Raw genomic sequence first — 21,558 nt, forward strand, 5'->3', positions numbered from 1 at the left:
TTACAGTGTGGAAACAGGCCCTTCGGCCCAACAAGTCCACACCGCCCCGCCGAAGCGCAACCCACCCATACCCCTACATTTACCCCTTACCTAACACTACGGACAATTTAGCATGGCCAATTCACCTGACCTGCACATCTTTGGACTGTGGGAGGAAACCGGAGCACCCAGAGGAAACCCACGCAGCCACGGGGAGAACGTGCAAACTCCACACAGTCAGTCGCCTGAGGCGGGAATTGAACCCGGGTCTCTAGCGCTGTGAGGCAGCAGTGCTAACCACTGTGCCACCGTGCCGCCCACACTATCCTCCTTAATATTCTTGGCCAGTTTACCTTCGTACCTCATTTTTCCTCTGCGTATTTCCTTCTTAGTAATCCTCTGGTGCTCTTTAAAAGCTTCCCAGTCCTCAGTTTTCCCACTTATCTTAGCTATGTTATATTACCCACATGGAATTCAGGCCTCATAGTATTCACTCACTTTGGGGTCCACCTGAATGCTGCAGCAGCATGCCTCGCATTTTCAAATAAAAATCAAACTCCCTTTTGAGTTCCTTGACTGAACATTGCTCCATCACACTTTCCTTTTGTCTTGTGAATTCCTCTCAAGATCTTACATGTTTCAAATAGACCAGGTGTCATTTTTCTAAATTCCAATGGATATGGAACCAGTCTGTCCAACCTTCCTCTGAAGGTAAGTCCATCAACCCAGGAATTCGTTGTGTCGGTGAACCTTTTCTGAACTTTTTGTGATTCCTGCACTAGGCCACACAGATCCTTGTCCATCACAGTGTGGTGGAAGTCAGGATGTCAAATAAATTCAATAAGGAAATAGATTCTTAATTATTAATGGATTTCAGGAGGTCTCTTCTGGAATACTGTGTGTAGCTCTGGTTGCCCTGCCATAGGAGAGATATTATTAAATAGGAGCAGGTTCAGAAAAAAATTACCAGGATGTTGCTGGGAATGGAGGGTTTGAGTTATAAAAATAGGCTGGAGAGGCTGGGACTTTTTTCACTGGAGTTAAGAGGTCGACCTAATAAAGATTTATAAAATGATGAGGAGAACAGATAAGGTGAATAGCAAGGGTCTTTTCTTTAGAGTGGGGGAACTAGGCAGGACATATTTTTTAAGTTGAGAGGGGAAAGTTTTAAAAAGGACATGAAGAGCAACCTTTTTACACAGAGAGTAGTTCGTGTGTGAAATGAATTGCCAGAGGAAATCATGACGGCAGGTACAGTTGCAACATTTAAAAGGTGTTTGGATACGTACATGAATAGGAAATGTTTGGAGCAATATGGGTCAATTGCAGGCAAATGGGACTAATTTACTTTGGGAACATGGTTGGTGTGGACTAGTTGGACTGATGTATGACTCTATGGTGTTATGAGGAGCGGAGTTGAGGCCAACATGTGCTCAGCATTGTTTTAAATGGCTTGAGGGGCTGAATTGCCTACTCCTGCTCCTGGTTCTTATGTTTATGTGAACTGCTTCCATATATTTGCATCCACTCTTAAGCAAGAAGCCCAACACTATACACATAATTCAAGATAGTGTCACCAATGCCCTGTGCAATTGTAGCAAAACTTTACCACTTCTTTTCATTTCATTTCTTTTGTAATAAACAGGAATATTCAATTTTCCTTCCTGTTCACTGGTTGTACCTAATGTTTTGTGACTCACGTACCAAGACACTCAGATCCCTGATGTATCACAGTTTCGTAACATCTGTCCATTTAAATAACAAACTGCTTTTCTATCCTTCCTGTCAAAATGGACAAGTTCACATTTTCCTACATTTTAGTCCATCAACCAATTTTTTTGCCCACATCTAAATTTTTTATAAATTCTTTATGACTCTCACAATTTGCTTTCATACCTATTTTGTCAATAAAAATTTAGCAACAAGACCTTAGTCCTTTCATCCAAGTCATTGATAGGGATTGTAAGTAGTTGAAGCCACAACACTGATCCTTATGGCACTCCTCCATTTACAGCTTCTCTACCTGAAAAAGACTATTCATCTCCACTGACTACTTCTTGTTAGACATCAATCTTCTATCCTCAATGTGACCTTATTTTGTGCTGTAAGCTTTGATGTGACATGTTATCATATAGGGTGTGGCTTTGCTCGCTGAGCTGTTAGTTTGATATCCAAATGTTTCATTACTTGGTTATGTTTTATATGAAACATATAAATAGAAAGCAGGAGATAACAGCTTTGCTTCACTTGGAGGTCGCCACTGATGATGTTACCTAGCCAGGTAATGAAATGTCTGGATATCAAACCTACAGCTCAGCGAGCAAAGCTACACCCTAAACCCCAAACTGAGCTACAAACCTCCACAAACCTTGCATGTTACCATATACGTTTGGAAATCTAAGTACACCACATCTACATTTCTTCGAAGGGTAGGTCAGTAAATTTGCAGATGATACGAAGATTGGTGGAGTTGTGGATAGTGAGGAGGGCTATTGTAGGCTGCAAAGAGACTTAGATATGATGCAGAGCTGGGCTGAGGAGTGGCAGATGGAGTTCAACCCTGCCAAGTGTGAGGTTGTCCATTTTGGAAAGACAAATAAAAATGCGGAATACAGGGTTAACGGTAGGGTTCTTAGTGAGGTGGAGGAACAGAGGGATCTTGGGGTCTATGTTCATAGATCTCTGAAAGTTGCCACTCAGGTGGATAAGTTCTCGGCCTTTTCTCGTTGGAACGGCGAAGGATGAGGGGTGACTTGATAGAGGTTTATAAGATGATCAGAGGAATAGATAGAGTAGACAGTCAGAAACTTTTTCCCCGGGTACAACAGAGTGTTACAAGGGGACATAAATTTAAGGTGAAGGGTGGAAGATATAGGGGAGATGTCAGGGGTAGGTTCTTTATCCAGAGAGTGGTGGGGGCTTGAAATGCGCTGCCTGTGGGAGTGGTAGAGTCAGAATCTTTGGTGACCTTTAAGCGGCAATTGGATAGGTACATGGATGGGTGCTTAAGCTAGGACAAATGTTCAGCACAACATTGTGGGCCGAAGGGCCTGTTCTGTGCTGTTTTGTTCTATGTCCTATGTTCTATGTTCACATTTCTGGTTATTTTATTTACCCTAAATAAATTAGTTAAAAGTGATTTACATTTCACAAGTTTATGTTGATTCTGGCTAATTGTATTGAAATTCTCTAACCTTCTTAACAGATTCTAGCATTTTCCTAAAAACAGATGTCTGGCTGACTGCCCTGTAGTACTCTGCTTTCGGTCTCTCTCCTTTTTGGATGAGAGGAGCTATATTTTCAAATTTAATGGTACCTTTACATAATGTAAGAAATTTTGAAAATTAAATTCAGTGTATCTAGCATCCACTGCTACTGGTTTTCAAAGCCAAGGATAAAAACTATCAAGCCTTGGTGACTCATCAGCCTTTAGCTCTAATAGTTTTCTCAGAACCCTTTCCCTGATAATTATGATTGCTTTAATACTCTACCATTTCTTACTTGAGTATTACTGATTCCACACACTCACGCTCTCGAGGACCCATGCTGACTTTTCACTTTTGATACTTGTAAAAACACTTATTATCTTGTTTAAATTTTTAATTAGCTTCCTCTCATATTCTTAACTCCTCCATCAGTCTTTAAGTTAAAAATCACACAACACCAGGTTATAGTCCAACAGGTTTATTTGGAAGCACTAGCTTTTGGAGCGCTGCTCCTTCATCAGGTGGTTGTAGAGTATAAGATCGTAGGGCACAGAATTTATAGCAAAAGTTTACAATGTGATGTAATTGAAATTATATATTTAAAAAGACCTGGATAGTTTAAGTCTATCATCTTTTAGAATGGGCATGTTGGTTTCAGTTCTTTCATATATGAGCTATAATCTCAATTGGATACTATCCCAAACTTCCTTCATTCACCACAGACTAATGTGTGTCTTACCCAGAGTATTCTTTTCTCATTGGGATTATTTCTGCTAATCCTTTTCTTCATTTCTGCACAGTCTGTCAGGTACCGACTTCACTCAAAGGTCCTGGGAAGAGCTGACGAACGTTATCAAGAAAAAACAGACGCTACTAACTTTGGATTTAAGCTACACATTTCCGGATCATTCTGCAATAAGTTTATTGGCTGCTGCTCTGAAGGACTCTGAGTGCAGACTACAAACATTAAAGTAAGTTAGAAAGCCAATCACTGCAATAATAACTATAATCATTAAAGTCTATCATTTCTGATTCAAAGAATCACGGAATCATCATTGGATCCGTAGGGTGTGGAAGCAGTCCATTCAGCCCATCAAGTCCACACTGACCCTCCGAAGAACATCCCACTCAGATACAAACTCCCACCCTGTCCCTGTTACCCTCCATGTTCCCAAGGTTAATCCATCTAATCTACATATTCCAAGATACGATGGGTTACTTAGCATGGCCAATTCACCCAACCCTCACATCTTTGGACTGTGGAAGGAACAGGAGTACCTGGAGGAAACCCACGCAGACACAGGGAGAATGTAACAACTTCACACACACAGTCACCCAAGGCTGGAATTGAGCCTGGGTCCCTGGCGCTGTGAGGCAGCATTGCTAACCACAGAGTTACCATGCTGCCATTCAATGCTGTTTCATCTAGTTCAACTGACGTCTCCTTCAAGTTCCTCCAACCTTTTCTTTGAACTCTCCTGTGTCAAAAATTATTCCAAAGCCACATTGTCTTTCTTCCACATGAAAGCAGAACTTTTTACATCAGTGCTTAAAGCTTTCAATGAGACCCTAAACTCTTAGGCTGCAGTTGCAGAACATTGTGTCTGGTTTGTAATCATTTCCCATGATAGACTCTACAGGGGAGTAGAATTCTGTCATTTTAATGTTCGTGGCAGACACATTTTCATCATGCGGTCTCCTCTACATTGGGGAGACTGGACGCCTTCTCACAGAGCAGTTTAGGGAACATCTCCAGGACACCTGCACCAATCAACCCCACCGCCCCGTGGCCCAACATTTCAACTCCCTCTCCCACTCTGTTGAGGACATGCAAGTCCTGGGCCTTCTCCACTGCCACTCCCTCACCACCCGACGCCTGGAGGAAGAACGCCTCATCTTCCACCTCAGAACACTTCAACTCCGGAGCATCAATGTGGACTTCACCAGTTTCCTCATTTACCCTCCTCTCACCTTACCCCAGTTCCAACCTTCCAGCTCAGCACCATCCTCATGACCTATCTTACATGCCAATCTTCCTTCCACCTATCCACTCCACCCTCCTCTCTGACCTATCACCTTCATCCCCACCTCCATCCACCTATTGTACTCTTGGCTACCTTCTCCCCAGCCCCACCCCCTCCCATTTATTTCTCCACCCTGGAGGCTCCCTGCCTTCATTCCTGATGAAGGGCTTTTGCCCGAAACATTGATTTTCCTGCTCTTCGGATGCTGCCTGACCTTCTGTGCTTTTCCAGCACCACTCTAATCTAGACATTTTCATCATTTGCATGTTGATCCAGACTAATTTTCATAGAATCCTTCCAGTGCGCAAAAGAGGTCATTCAGCCCATCAAATCTTCACCAACCCTCTGAAGAGCATCCTACCCAGATCCAGTCCTTCACCCTCTAACTGTTACCTTGCATCTTTACCATCGCTAATCCACCTAACCTGTATATCCCAGGACACTATGGGGCAACTTAAAGTGACCAATCCACGTAACCTGCACATCTTTGAACTGTGGGACGAAACCTGAGCACCCAGCAGAAGTCCACACAGACATGGGGAGACTGTGCAATCACCACCAAGACAATCCTCCAAGGCTGGATTTGAACCCGTGTCCCGAGTGCTGTAAGGCAGCAGTGCTAACCACTGAGCCACTGTGCCACCCTGCCACCCCAATTGGTGTTATTGCTGGAATGTGAATACTGCTGTCAAAATGTGAATTCATTACACATTTGTCTTTGAGAAGTTGATGGTATAGAGTCATGCTCTGAATGGTTCTGAAGATGCCTCCCATTTCATTATTCCGCCACTGTCCTGGTTTGGGTGAATATCCCAATGTTGTCAGCCCACGTGTGCTGTAACAAGCTGTGTGACGCCTTCGTCTAGAGGCATAAAGTTATAGACATCTACAGAGAATAAAAAGCCCCTTTGGCCCACTGTGTCCATGGCAATTGAATACAAACACCGATCTGTTCTAATCCCATTTTCCAACAGTTGGCCTATTATGCCTTTAGTGTACATCTAAATCCATCTTAAATGGTATGAGGCTTTCTGCTTCGACTGCCCTTAAAAGTAATGAGTTCCAGATTACTATTTCACACTGGGTGAAAGGTTTTTCCTCACATTGCATAGAATCAGAGAATCAGATTGAACAGGATAGGCCTGTTGGACAATTGAGTCTGTACTGCCAAAAATATACTAATAACTACAGTAGGTCCATAGTCTTCAATGTTATAACACTTCAAGTAATCATCAAGTACTTTTTAGAGGTTGCGAGATTTCCCACCTCAAATACCTCCCAGACTGGGCATTCCAGACCCCCGCCACCAAAGGTTGCAAAGGAGTTTCCTCAAACCCCCTTTAAACCTCCTGCCTTTCACTTAAAATTATGCCCATTATTGTGGGTCATCCGCTGAAGGGGAATAGATGCTTTCTATTTGCCCTGTCTGTGCATCTTGTAATCCTATACCCATCTATCAAGTCCCCACTCAATCCTCCCTGCTCCAAAGAAAATAATCCAAGCTTACCCAGCTTCTGTTCAAAGCTGAAATGTTTCATTCTGGGCAACATCCCAGTGAATGTCCTCTGCACCCCCTCTGGTGCAATCACATCCTTATTTTGTGTGGTGACTATAACTGCAGCCAGTACTCCAGTTATACTAAAGTCCTGTACATTTCCAACACAACCTCCCTGCTTTTATAATCTATGCCACAATGGATCAAAACAAGTGTCCTTTATCCCTTCGTAACTACTTGTTATGTCCTCCCTTATCTGGATTTGAGCCCAAAAAACTAGCTTTAAACATAGAAATGATTTAAAATAATTTTACAGAAGTGCCAATATAGATGTTTCCATTTTGTATTTTTTTTCTGGACAGCACCAAAAAATGTTGAGTTTTATTTCATCCTGACATCTGCCCCAACTCACCACTATAAAAGCCAAAATCTCTGAGCTGCATTTTTGTTTCAATGCTTGATGTAGAATCATAGCATTTTACAGTATAGAAGGAGGCCATTCAACCCATCCTGCCTGTACTAGCTTTCATAACATCTACCCAGTTTGTCCCATTCTCCAGCCCTATCTCTGTCGCCCTCTAAGCTCATCACTTTCAAACATTTAACCGGTTCTTTTTTGAACCCCCCCGTATGGAATCTGCCCCCACCCCTCTCCCAAGGTGAGCATTCCAAATTCTAACAACTCTGAGTTAACTCGACACCATTTCACTCCTAACTCTCTTGCTGACAGCCTTGAAATTATGACCCCGAGTTACTGACATACCAATTAATAGAAACAGAATATCCTTCTCTACCCTTTCAAATTTGTTCATAATTTTGAACTTATCAATATAAAGGTCATCTCTTAATCTTCTCTGCTCCAGGCAGAATAAGCCCAATTTCTCTAATCTTTCCTTGTATGAAAAATTCCTCATTCCGGTAAGGTTCTAGTAAGTCTCATATGCACTCTTTCCAAGATGTTAACATCCTCCCTTAAATAGAGTGTCCAGAGTGTTCACAATACTCCAAATATAATCTGACCAACGTTGGCATGAGTTGGTCCCCCAAGCTCCGTTATTTTAAACTTGGGTCATGTGCATCTTGTTTTGTACCATTACCGGGTTCCCTGATAATGTCTCTTTCAGTATGTTGATTTCACAATGGATAGATACAAATTGGCTCAGTAACAGGAAATGAAGACAGGGAGATAGTTTGTCTTGATGTCATTCAAGAATCAGTTTTGAGTCCATTAATCTACTCAATTTTTAGAACCAGCTTACAGTATGAAGTGGGGAATATCATCACAAAGTTGTAGATGTGATGAAACTTGGCATAGTAGTAGATAATGTTGAGCTTAGTTGGAGGTTTCAGGATGACATACAGAATGGTGAAAGGAGAGAAACATAGTCATATAAACATAGAGCCAAACGGCCCATCATGTCCATGCTGTCCAAACAAACACAAGACCTTACTAATCCCATTTACTGCACTTGGTCCTTGGTTTACTATGCTCGTCCAGACACATCTTAAATGTTGAGAGAGTAAGTGTATCCACTACCCACTCAGGCAGCCAGTTCCATATAACCATCAGCCTCTGAGTGATAGAATTTTTCCTTGGATCCCCTCTAAACTACTGACTCATTACATTAAAATTATGCCCTCTGTCTTCGACAAGTCTGCCAGAGGGAAATGATTCTCACAATGTATCCTCTCTGCTCAATTACACCATTCATCAGTCTTCTCTGCTCCAAGGAAATTGAATCCAGCTTATCCAGTCTCTCTTCATAACTGAGAATTTCCAGTTACATCCTAGTCAATTCCCTCCACACCCTTGCCAGTACAATCACATTCTTCTAATCAATTAGAATACTGTGTTGAATTCTATCTGTGGCCTAATTAATGCTCTACAAAGTTGCAGCAATACTTCTCTAATCCTATATTCTATGCCCTGGCTAATGAAGGCAAGCATCCTGTATGGCTTTGTCACTACCCTATCTATATTTGCTGACACATTCATGGATCTGTGAAGTTGTACACCAAGGTCCCTTCGTTCCTCTTCACTCCCTTAGTCATCTTTTTCAAAACTCAATTAAATTAATCAGATAGACTATCCCTGGTCAATCCCTGCCTTTCTAACTGTTGATTAATCCTGTCCCTCAGATTTTTTTCAATAATTCCTTGACCACTGACATCAGACCAACTGGTGTGTTATTACCTGGCCTATCCCTGCTGCTCTTCATGAACAAAAGAACCACATGAGTTATCCTTCAGTCACTGGCCACCTCAACTTTGGCCAGTGAACTATTAAATATCTCGAAAGGGCTCCAGCAATCCCCTCCTTTGCCTCCCATAACAGCCAGGGATGCACTTCATCAGGCCTTGAGAATTTGTGCATCAGCCCACTAAAACAATTCATGTCTCCTCCTTATTAATCTTAATATGATGTAAAACCTCAACATCCCAACTGAAATTTCCAGTTACAACGTCTTTCTGTTTTGTGAGTACTGATGGGAAATGTTTATTTAACACCTCACCCACATTCTCTGGTTCCACATACAAATTTCCCCTTTGGTCTCTAATTGACCACAGTCTTCCCTGGTAGTCCTATTGTTCTTAATATACTTAGGGGTTGTCAATAATCTTATTTGACAAAGATACTTTGTGGCCTCTTTCTTTCTCCTACTTTCTCTTTTAAGTACTGTCATATATTCTTAATGTTCCTGACACCTCCCCACCCCCCCCCCCCCCCCCCCCCCAACCCCTTGTTTTTTTAATACTCTGTACCCAAAATATGCTACTATCTTTTGCTTTATCAAATTTTTGATATCCTTGGGCATCTCCCCTTGCCCTTTACTCTTAAATGAACATGACGGCCCTGAATCCTCACCATACTACATTTAGTAAAGTCCACTTTCCAAATGTAGACTTGCCTGCAAGTAGCTGCCCCTAGAGTATGTTTGCTAGATTCTGTCTAATGATATTGGAATTGCCTTACCCCCTTATAGGAGCGACCCAGATGGGACATAATATGCAGGAGATGGTAGACTTCAGGAACACGGCTGTTTATTCAAGTAACTGACGGTATCATGCAGGGAGTGGCATTCAAGACATTACATGTAAATGCATTATACTCTAATACAAACAGATTCTCATTTTTTATATTTTTCTTGTCCCTCTCTGAAACTGCAGCACACATTCCCCTCCCCCCATATACTATTGGGTTAATAGTGTGGGTTATCCAACTGTGATTGGATCTTTCATACATCATTGTATATCAGCAATTTGCTTGCTGCCATGTTCTTATTGGACTATATTGGTGCGCAAGATGCTTAACCTTTTCACAGAGGTTGTGCCGTCCTCAGAAATACCAAGCAACCTTTATCTTTCGTTGTGGCTGGGCTGTGGTTGCTCAATCAGTTATCTCATATCACAATGTGGCACAGACAGAAAGGGCTTTATTCAAGTAACATTTGCCAGCTGTTGGGTGTTTAACTGCTAATTAATTAGATCAAGAACTTTTAAATTTCAGGGAAATAGAAGAATATTGATTTTTGATCAGTTCCAACAAAGTAATGTGGTTAATCTAATCTTAGAATTCTTTAGCTAGCAAGTTGTGTCTCAGTATGTTCATTCATTTTCCATTTTCCCACATCTGATAATCTCTGTCCTCCCTGCAATGATAAAGGAGCCACTTCTACTGCCTGAAACTGGTTTGAATCTTTTCCTCTAATGCTTTTAATGATTTTTTTGTATATATGTGAGTCTATAACTACTTTAAAATCTATATCCAAGATTATCTGAAGGATCTTAAAAACCTCCTCTTAATATTTTAACAAATTGATTAAATAATTCAAGAGAAACAACTAATTGGTGTGAAATGTTCTTATCTATATAAGCAATTGTAGATGCACATTCTCTCATATTTAATATAGCCCTGCTTTGTTCTACTTGCTGAGACTACATTAAGCAATTCTTTTCCTGCATGCAGTAACTACTGTCAGCCATGTTCTGCAGAGCTAGGCAGGGGAATCTGTTGGCCATTTTGTTCTACTCAATCATGGGCATCTCAGAAACCCCTACTTAGACACTTAACATCTACACTATCCTTGTCCCTTACCAAGAAATTTGCAAATTTATGGTAACTATCTCCAAAATGTTTGCCCATAGACACTTCAAACACTTGAATCATTCCCTAGGATTAGCACTGTCCCATCTCTAGTTAGATTATCTATGTACTAACACAAAAAGCTCTCCTGGATGCACCTTAAAATTTCACCCTGTCTAATCCTTTCACACTAAGGTGATCCGAGCTAATGTTGGCAAAGTTGAAATCTCCAACTACAATAACTGTATACCTCTCACAGTTCACTATTCCTCTATTGCCCTCTGACTGTTGGGAGGCCTGTAGTATAATCCAATCAAAGTGTTTATCCCTTTTTTATTTCTAACCTCTATCCTTTAGGATATGTTTGAATATTTCTTACCTGTGTTAATAAAGATGGCCTCATTTGAAGAGCCTTCGAAAACATTGTCTCTCATTAATGCAGTGATGGTTTATTTTATCAAATGAGAAATAGCTGATAGAGTATGCTTCCCGGACTTTGGCTGATGCCAAATAAAATATGCCCAGATAGAGAAGGATGGTCTGGTGGTCGTATTTGGTGTGAGGAAGTTTCACCAATACCTTTACAGATGGAAATTTTTGTAGTAACATATCACAAGCCCCTGCCAGGGCTACTGAAGGAAGACAAGGCAGTACCACCAATAGCTTCCAACAGAATTCCATGACGGGCCCTTATTCTGAGTGTGCAAGTACAAGTTGGAACATCGTTCAGGAAACTTAAATGTCCCTAATGCACCTGACTCTACGACCACTGCTGGCAGTGCATTCCACGCACCATCACTCTCTGAGTAAAGAACCTACCTCTGACATCTCCCCTAAACCTTTCACCGATCACCTTGAAACTATGCACTATCGTGATAGCCATTTCTGGCTGGGGAAAAAGTATCTGGCTATTCACTTTATCTATGCCTCTCATCATCTTGTGTGCACCTATCAAGTTACCTCTCATCCTTCTTCACTCCAATGAGAAAAACCCTAGCTCCCTCAACCTTTCTTCATAAGACATGCTCTCTAGTCCAGGCAGCATCCTGGTAAATTTCCTCCGTCCCCTCTCTAAAGCTTCCACTTCCTTTCTATAATGAGGCGACCAGAACTGAACACAATATTCTAAGTGTCGTCTAACCAGGGCTTTATAGAGCTGCAGCATTATCTCATGGCTCTTAAACCCAATCCAGCTTTGAATGAAAGCCAGCACACCGTATGCCTTCTTGACAACCCTATCAACTTAGGTGGCAACTTTGAGGGAGCTATGGACATGGACCCCAAGATCCCTCCATTCTTCCACACTGCCAAAAATCCTGTCTTCAACCCTATATTCTGCAGTCAAATTGACCTTCCAAAATGAATCACTTCGCACTTTTCCAGGTTGAATTCCATCTGCCACTTATCAGCCCTGTCAATGTCCCATTACAACTTGCAACAGCCCTCCATACTGTCTACCACTCCACCAATCTTTGTGTCATCAGCAAACTTCCACTTCTTCATCCAAGTCATTTATAAAAATCACAAAGATCAGAGATCCTAGAACCGACCTCTGTGGAACACCACTGGTCACTAAACTCCAGGCTGAATAATTTCCACCTCCCACCACCCTTTGTCTTCTATGGGGCAGCCAATTCTGCATCCAGACAGCCAAATTTCCCTGTAGCCCATACCTCCTCACTTTCTGAATGAGTCTATCATGGGGAGCCTTATTAAATGCCTTGCTAAAGTCCATGTACACCACATCCACTGCTCTACCTTCATCAATGTGTTTTGTCACATAGAGTCATAGAGATGTACAGCATGGAAACAGACCCTTCAGTCCAATTTGTCCATGCCGATCAGATATCCCAACCTACTCTAGTCCCATTTGCCAGCACTTGGCCCATATCCCTCTAAACCCTTCCTACTCATATATGCTGCAATTGTACCAGCCTCCACCACTTCCTCTGGCAGCTCATTCCATACACGCACCACCCTCTGAGTGAAACAGTTGCCCCTTAGGTCCCTTTTACATCTTCCCCCGCTTTCCCTAAACCTATGCCCTCTAGTTCTGGACTCCCTGACCCCAGGGAAAAGACTTTTGTCTATTTATCCTATCCATGCCCCTCATGATTTTATAAACCTTTATAAGGTCACCCCTCAGCCTCCGACACTCCAGGGAAAACAGCCCCAGCCTATTCAGCCTCTCCCTATAGCTCCAAAGCTGGCAACATCTTTGTAACTCTTTTCTGAACCCTTTCAAGTTTCACAACATCCTTCCAATAGGAAGGCGACCAGAATTGCATGCAATATTCCAACAGTGGCCTAACCAATGTCCTGTACAGCTGCAACATGACCTCCCAACTCCTGTACTCAATACTCCGACGAATAAAGAAAAGCATACCAAACACCTCCTTTAAGCATACCTGCAACTCCACTTTCAAGGAGCTATGAACCTTCACTCCAAGGTCTCTTTGCTCAGCAACATTCCCGAGGACCTTACCATTAAGTGTATAAGTTCTGCTAAGATTTGCTTTCCCAAAATGCAGCACCTCACATTCATCCAAATTAAACTCCATCTGCCAGTTCTCATCCCATTGAGCCATCTGATCAAGATCCTATTGTAATCTGAGGTAATCTTCTTTGCTGTCCACTTCACCTCCAGTTTTGGTATCATCTGCAAACTTATAAACTATACCTCCTATGTTCACATCCAAATCATTGATATAAATGATGAAAATTGGTGTACCCAGCACCGATCGTTGTGGCACTCCACTGGTCACAGGCCTCCAGTCTGAAAAGCTACTCTCCACCACCACCCTCTGTCTTCTATCTTTGAGCAGTTCTGTATCCAAATGGCTAGTTCTCCCTATATTCTATGAGATCTAACCTTGCTAACCAGTCTTCCATGGGGAACCTTGTCAAACGTTTTGAGGTCCATATAGTTCATGTCCACTTCTCTGCATGTCCCTTATCAATCCTCTTTGTTACTTCTGCAAAAAACTCAATCAAGTTCATGAGACATAATTTCCCACGCACAAAGCCATGTTGACTATCCCTAATCAGTCTTTGCCTTTCCAAATACATGTGAATCCTGTCCCTCAGGATTCCCTCCAACAACTTGCCCACCACCGAGGTCAGGCTATAGTTCCCTGGCTTGTCCTTACCACCTTTCTTAAATAGTGGTAGTATCATGTTTTCTGGCACCTCACCCGTGACCTGCGATCTCTCCTGTCTATACCGGATAATTGAACCGCGACTACCTGAATTTCAGATTATCCGAGCAAGATCTCAAGGTCCCGATGATCGGGTAAACTGTGACAATGACAAAGCCTGAGACCTGAGGGCATAAAAATCTCCTGCTTCATCTTACATTGTATCACTTGAAGTATGATATTCTATTTGAAACAAAATCCTCTGTTGTAACGTAATATTAAATAAAAGCTTAAATAAGAGAACTGACCGAGTGAGAGAAGCTGGATCTGGGGCCATACTGTGACTGTAGCAAGGGGAACGTGCAACACCAACTGCCACCGGGGCAACTGCGACCTGGTCTCACATCCACTTCCCGCGGCCAACAGATCAGTTATCCGAACAATTGATTATCCAAACAAAATACTCCCCACCTGTGTCGTTTGGATAATTGAGGTTTCCCTGTAATCAAAAATTCTGTCTCTCAGAATCCTGTCCAATATTTTACCCACCACAGATACGAGACTGACTGGTCTGTAGTTCCCAGTATTATCCCTATTCCCTTTCTTGAACAAGGGAATAACATTTGCCACCCTTCAATCATCTGGTACTACTTCAGTAGACAGTGAGGACACAAAGATCATCGCCAAAAGCGCAGCAATCTCTTCCCTCACTTCCTGTAGTAATCTAGGGTATATTCCATCTGGCCCAGGGGTTTTTATCTCTCCTTATGTTTTGCAAAATTTTCAGCACATCCTCCTTCTTAACATCAGTCTGTTTCACGCTGTCCTCAGAAACATCATGGTCCCTTTTAGTAGCGTATACTGAAGCAAAGTATTTATTAAGGTCCTCCCATACCTGCTCTGACTCCAGAGCATACCTGCTCTGACTACTATCCCTGATCGACCCTACCCTCTCTCTGGCCATCCTCTTGTTCCCCACTTAATGCAGAATGCCTTAGGGTTTTCCTTAATCCTACCTGCTAAAGTTTTCTCATGCCCCTTTATAACTTTCCTAAGTCCATTCTTCAGTTACTTCCTGGCTACCTTGTAACCCTCTCGAATCCTGTCTGATCCTTGCCTCCTCAACCTTAAGTAAGCTTCCTTCTTCCTCTTGACTAGATGTTCCACGTCCCTTATCACCCATGGTTCTTTCAACCTCCCATCCCTTCCTTGCCTCAGTGGGACAAATCTTTCCAGCTCTCGTGGCAATCGCTCCCTAAACAACCTCCATGTTTCTGTCATGCATTTCTCTGAGAACATCTGTTCCCAATTTAGGTGCCCTAGTTCCTGCATAATAGTACTGTAATTCCATCTCCCCCAATTAAATACTTTCCGATACTCTCTGCTCCTATCCCTCTCCATGAGTATAGTAAAGGTCAGGGATTTGCTATGACTATCACCATAATGCTCTCCCATCGAGAGATCTGACACCTGCCCTGGTTTGTTACCAAGCACCAAATACAATATGGCCTCCCCTCTAGTTGATCTATCTACATATTGAGTCAGGAGCCCTTTCTGGACACACCTGACAAAAACTGCTCCATCCAAACTATTTGAACTAAGTAAGTTCCAAACAATATTAGGGAAGTTGAAGTCACTCATGACAACAACCCTGTTATTTCTGGACTTTTCCAAAATCTGTCTCCCAATCTGCTCCTCCTTATCTCTGTTGCTATTGAGTGATCTGCTGAAAATTCCTAATAAAGTGACCTGCTGTTTTTCTGTTTCTGACTTCCACCTGTACTGATGCGTTAGGTAAATCCTCCTCCATGACCTCCCTTTCTGCAGCAGTGATACTATCCCTGATTAGTAATGCCACTCCTCCACCTCTTTTACCTGCCCCCACCCCAATTCCTTTTGAAACATTAAACCTTGGAACATTCAACAACCATTCCTGCCCCGGTGATATCCACAAATCATACTTCCAAATGCTGATCCCTGCTCTCAGTTTGTCACCCTTATTCCTGATACTTCCTGCTTTAAAATAGACACACTTCAATCCATCACACTGACTGCACCTTTGCCTTTTCAAGTGCCAATCCCTTCTCACAGGCTCTCTGTATTTTGTATTTGGCTGTTCACTACCTATTCTAACATCTGATCTGTAGATCCAGTTCCCAACCCCCTGCCAAACTAGTTTAAACCATCCCAAAGAGCTCTAGCAAACCTCCCATCCAGGATATTTGTGCCCCTTCTTGTACAGGTCCCACCTTCCCCAGAAGACATTCCAATGATCCATATCTTTGAGACCTTCCCTCCTACACCAGCCCTGCAACCACGTGTTCAGCTGCATTTGCTCTCTATTCCTAGCCTCACTTGGCATGTGGCACCGGTAGCAATCCTGACATTACTACTCTGCTCGTCCTGCCTTCTAGCTTCCAACCTAACTCCCTATTTTCGCTTTTCAGGTCCTTCTCCCTTTACCTAGCTATGTCATTGAAACCGATTTGTCCCACGACTTCTGACTGCTTTCTCTCACCCTTAAGAATCCTGTACCCTCAATCTGAGACATCCCTGACCCTGGCACCTGGGAGTCAACATACCATCCGGGAGTCTCATTCGTGACCACAGAATCTCCTGTCTGTTCCTCTCACCATTGAATCTCCTATCATCATCACTCTCCTATTCTCCCTCCTTCCCTTCTGAACCACAGAGCCAGGCTTAGTGGAAGAAACTTGGCCGCTGAGGCTTTCTCCTAGTAGGTGTCCCTCCCCACACCCCACCAACAGTATCCAAAATTGTATACTTATTATTGAGGTGAACTAGTGGTGATCCTTACCTCCCACATCCTGCAAGAGGACTATGCAACTGCCTAGTGTTGAGAAAACCTCAGTTCAAGATGGACGAAGCCTCAGTACCATTACCACTGGGAGAAGAGGAGGAAACTCTCCCAAGATGCATCACATGCAAGAGGTAGGCTAGGGTCCAGTATATGCAGCCTGTGTCAGAATCTGAATCATGAGGAATTGAACTTGGGGTGAACAATCTCAGGAAAAGATGCATGCAAAAGTCCAGACCTATATCCCCAGACTTAAGTGAGGAGGGATGTAGAAATTGGAACCAAGTTGACCACGAGGTTGCTGGCTCAGGTTTACAACCCCAATTGATCAGGAAATCCCTAGCTGACCAATTTTTTTTTTTAGATTAGATTACTTACAGTGTGGAAACAGGCCCTTCGGCCCAACAAGTCCACACCGACCCGCCGAAGCGTATACCACCCAGACCCATACTCCTACATTTACCCCTTCACCTAACACTGCGGACAATTTAGCATGGCCAATTCACCTAACTCGCACATTTTTGGATTGTGGGAGGAAACCGGAGCACCCGGAGGAAACCCACACAGACACGGGGAGAATGTGCAAACTCCACACAGAGAGTCGCCTGAGGGGGGAATTGAACGCGGGTCTCTGGCGCTGTGAGGCAGCAGTGCTAACCACTGTGCCACCGTGTATAACCAGGAAATTAGAATCTCCTTAGTTCAGGCAACTGACTCTGAGCTGGCTGGCCACAGGTAAATAAAGGTTGGTTTTGTGAAGGGACACAAGCCACTGTGCAGTAATTTCAGGGATAAAATTGGAGCACCCAGAGGAAACATACACAGGCACAGCGAGAATGCACAAACTCCACCCAAAGCAGGAATTGAGCCCAGGTCCCTGGCACTGTGAGGCAGCAGTGCTAACCACTGTACTACCAGGCCACCCGACTCCTCTATGAAAAAACAGCATTCCATTGCCTACTTAATTATTTTCTAGATTTGTTCATGGCATTTTAAAGATCTTTTAGATTTTATAGTTTTATAGTCACTTGGTCTGGAGGGTACAAGATGATCCATTGAACTCCTCCAGTAGTCTCTAGCATCAGCAATACCAGTCTTCAGCCAATTCAATTCACTCCTTGTGGTATCAAGAAATGGTTGGAGGCACTGGATAGCACAAAGGCTATAGGTCCTGATAACATTCTGGCAATAATGCTGAAAATCTGTGATCCAGAACCTGCCATTCCCCTAGCCAACTTCTTTCAGTACAGTTACAGCAATGGCATTGACCAACAATATGGAAAATTGCCCAGGATGTTCTGTATACTAAAAGCAGGATAAGTCCAACCTGGCCAATTGCTTACCCATTAGTCTCATGATAATCAGTGAAATGATGGAAGGTGTCATCAACAGTGCTATCAAGCAGCACCTGCTCACCAATAGCCTGCTCAGTGACACCCAGTTTGGCTTCTGCCAGGATCATTCAACTCCTACTTCATTACAGACTTGGTTAACACCTGGGCAATAGAGCTGAATTCCAGAGATGAGGTGGGAATGACAATCCTTGACATTGAGGCTGCATTCGACTGAGTGTGTCATCAAGGATCCCGAGCAAAACTGGAATCAATGGGTATCAGACACAGGGCAAACTCTTCAATGGTTAGCCTCATTCCTGATGAAGGACTTATGCCCGAAACTTCGATTCTTCCGCTCGTCAGGAAATAGCAGAGGAAGTTGCATTAAATACAGAAGTTAGCAGGGTGAAAAATAAGGAAAAAGGGGAGCCACTTATTTCCTGCTCCCAGTTGTCTTTGAGAAAAAGGTTCTAAGAGGGAGGGGAAGGGTAGAAGACAGAATCGTGAGAAATAGAACAGTCAAAGCTTTCCACTTCTATTCCTTTTAATTCACCTTCAAAGACCTTCACAGATGATACTTTCAATGACTCTTTCACTCACATCTCTTTGTTCCTCTGTAAAAGTCTAATGTCTGTTTTTATTCCTCTATGAAGCATTTTCTAATGTGTTTCTTTGTGAAAAATGCAATGTGGATGTAATAGTCACCATTTTCCTAATGGTCTTTGCCCTATAATCCTATACTTTTATTAACTGCTGTGTGAAATTGATCTCATTGCTTTGCTAACCTAAATCATTGCTTAATTAACATATTGGTCACCCTTTTTATTCTAGATGTTGTTGTGGTTCTGTTCGCCGAGCTGGGAATTTGTGTTGCAGACGTTTCGTCCCCTGTCTAGGTGACATCCTCAGTGCTTGGGAGCCTCCTGTGAAGTACTTGTGTGATGTTTCCTCCAGCATTTATAGTGATTTGTATCTGTGTGCCGGAGGAAACATCACAGAAGCGCTTGACAGGAGGCTCCCAAGCACTGAGGATGTCACCTAGACAGGGGACGAAATGTCTGCAACACAAATTCCCAGCTCGGCGAACAGAACCACAACAATGAGCACCCGAGCTACAAATCTTCTCACAAACTTTGAATATTCTAGATGTGGCATTTATAAGGTAGAGTGTCTGAAAGATGGAGGAGAAAGTGAGGTCTGCAGATGCTGGAGATCAGAGCTGGAAATGTGTTGCTGGAAAAGCGCAGCAGGTCAGGCAGCATCCAGTGAAGTACTTGTGTGATGCTGCCTGACCTGCTGCGCTTTTCCAGCAACACATTTCCAGCCTGTGTCTGAAAGATGGAACCAACTAACCATTCATTCACTTGATCTGTTCAAACTCTGTCCAATCCTCTTTCACATTTAAAGACAATGGAAAAGGCCTCACTGTCAGCATGACCAGATTCTAAGAAGGTTATAGAGCTGAATGCGATCCTGCTGATTTTTGTTGCTTTCATGGGTGACCGACCCATCACTGTTAAGAAAACCCAATAATGCTGACTGTCCTGTTTTGTCATTTAGTTTATATGCCAATTCATCATTCCCTTTCATTCCTAGACTGATTAGCAATGATCTCGACTTTCATTGCTGTGAGGAACTGGGATCTGGGTTGTCAACAAATCAGAGTCTAGTGGAGTTGAATTTGAATCGCAACCAACTGAAAGACGTGGAGATGATGGCACTGTGCAATGCATTGAAGGAGCCAGAATGCAAACTCCAAATACTGTAGTGAGTGACCAAATGTGTTCATTATAACATGGCACAGCATCTTTGAAACACAGATTACAACTGTTCCAACCATTGGTATTCATTCTGAGAGAGATATGATTTAACAGCAAATCAGTAATATTAAACTTGTACAGAACCATGATTAGACGACACTTGGAACATAGTCAGGCTCTATGTTATTATGATGGGATCGAGAAAGTGTAAAAGACATTTTACAATGTTGACACTATAACTGACAGCCTATCACTGTCAGGAAAGATTGAACATGCTATGTTTCCTTACTCAAGAAAGTAATTTGACTGGATATTGGGCCAGAGGACAAAGAACTGAAGTAACTGGCAAAAATAAAATGGGGAAGGCGATGTATAATGTGTCTGAATAAGGGGTGAGTGCAGATCTGATAAAGATTTTTTGAGGACAAGAGATTATTTGATAGCATAAACTTGGAAACCATATCCTGTCATAGGGAACCCAGAGATTTGGGGCTATCACTTAGGACAACAGCTACTAAATCCAACAAGGCTTTTAGCAGAAACCTTGTTATCCAGAAAAGTGGCTTAGAATGTGGAAATTGACATGATAAGAAATATTTGAAGCTAACAGCAACTTTTTTTATATAGCACCATCTGGGCTCGACAAGGTTTTTCACAGGAGTAATATAAAGTAAAACTAAATCCTGGGGCTGAATCTTAATAGATTTTAGTCAAAAGTGTCAATTCTATTGTGTTTCAGGGTAGTTTCTGTTAGCAAGGCCTAGTGCGATTGTCCCAAACTCATCTGATTATCTATCTATGACATCACTCTCTCCCAATGCTAACCCAATTCTACCATTCACTCTACCCAGAAGAACATGCCAAAGCTGGGATATTCCAGAATAGCCAGTATGCCTGATGCCTCCCCAATCTTTAAAAGGCCATTGTGCAGTTGGACAAGCACTGTTAGTCCATAGTTGCCCTGCATGGTCCCTGACATTTGTTCCAGATGTGGTGGACAGGAGAAGATTGGCAGGAACCTGGAGGTTCTCGTGGGTGTGATGGTGCAGAGCAGTGATATTCTCTTCCCCAAGGCCTGACAGAGGATACCATTAGACTGTGCCAGCCTGATCCAAGTTGTAGGCCAAGCCATTGCTGCCTTACCAATCTGGAGCAATGCCCAACAGTGAAAGAAACTTTCTCCACTTCACCTGTGTAAGTGTCTGCTACCTCACACTCTGTTTTTGCTGCTGTGCCCATCTTCCACCAAATGTCATGCTCTACCATTCTCACTATTGCATGCAGAATGTTCCCTCACTTGTTCTTACTGACACCCACAAGAAAAACCCTGTATGGCCTTTGCGCTGACTATTCACATTCTCAAGGCACTTTACCACTTTTCCCTCACCTACACCAGCAAGAACAGTTATGCCAGCTACTTTCATCTCCTTTAATTTATCCTTTTCACTCCAGTAACAGATCACACTAGAGCAGAAAGAGGCAAAATAGATGCTGGGCTGTTGATGATTGGGCTCCACACCCCCTTTAATGAAAGGATCCTGACGACCCTGAGTAGTTGACTGAGCATGTCCAAGCCCCTGGATGTCCTGGAGCCCCTTGACTTACTGTGCCGGGACACACTGACTGAATGGTCTCTCCCCGAGGCTGTCTGTCAACCATGACAAACTTCCTGACTATGTCTGTGCCAAATGACAAAGCTATGCAGAAATATTGTGAGCTCT

The 21,558-nt window shown here is 42.8% G+C and overlaps 1 protein-coding gene across 10 annotated transcripts in view; it reads left to right on the forward strand.

The window, feature by feature from the left end:
• Nucleotides 1-21,558, forward strand: part of LOC122542348 (NACHT, LRR and PYD domains-containing protein 3-like) — a 148,511-nt gene that overhangs the window by 87,057 nt on the left and 39,896 nt on the right. For all 10 annotated transcript variants that reach the window (XR_006309781.1, XR_006309782.1, XM_043680034.1 and 7 more), the window contains 2 exons: nucleotides 3,986-4,156; nucleotides 19,674-19,844. Coding sequence is in view for 8 of the 10 variants with exons in the window: in XM_043680034.1 (XP_043535969.1) it covers nucleotides 3,986-4,156; nucleotides 19,674-19,844 (342 nt within the window). In the remaining 2 variants the exon portion in view is untranslated. The remainder of the gene's footprint in view (nucleotides 1-3,985; nucleotides 4,157-19,673; nucleotides 19,845-21,558) is intronic.

The sequence above is a fragment of the Chiloscyllium plagiosum genome, chromosome 39 (genome assembly GCF_004010195.1).
Source record: "Chiloscyllium plagiosum isolate BGI_BamShark_2017 chromosome 39, ASM401019v2, whole genome shotgun sequence".
Lineage (NCBI taxonomy): Eukaryota > Metazoa > Chordata > Chondrichthyes > Orectolobiformes > Hemiscylliidae > Chiloscyllium > Chiloscyllium plagiosum.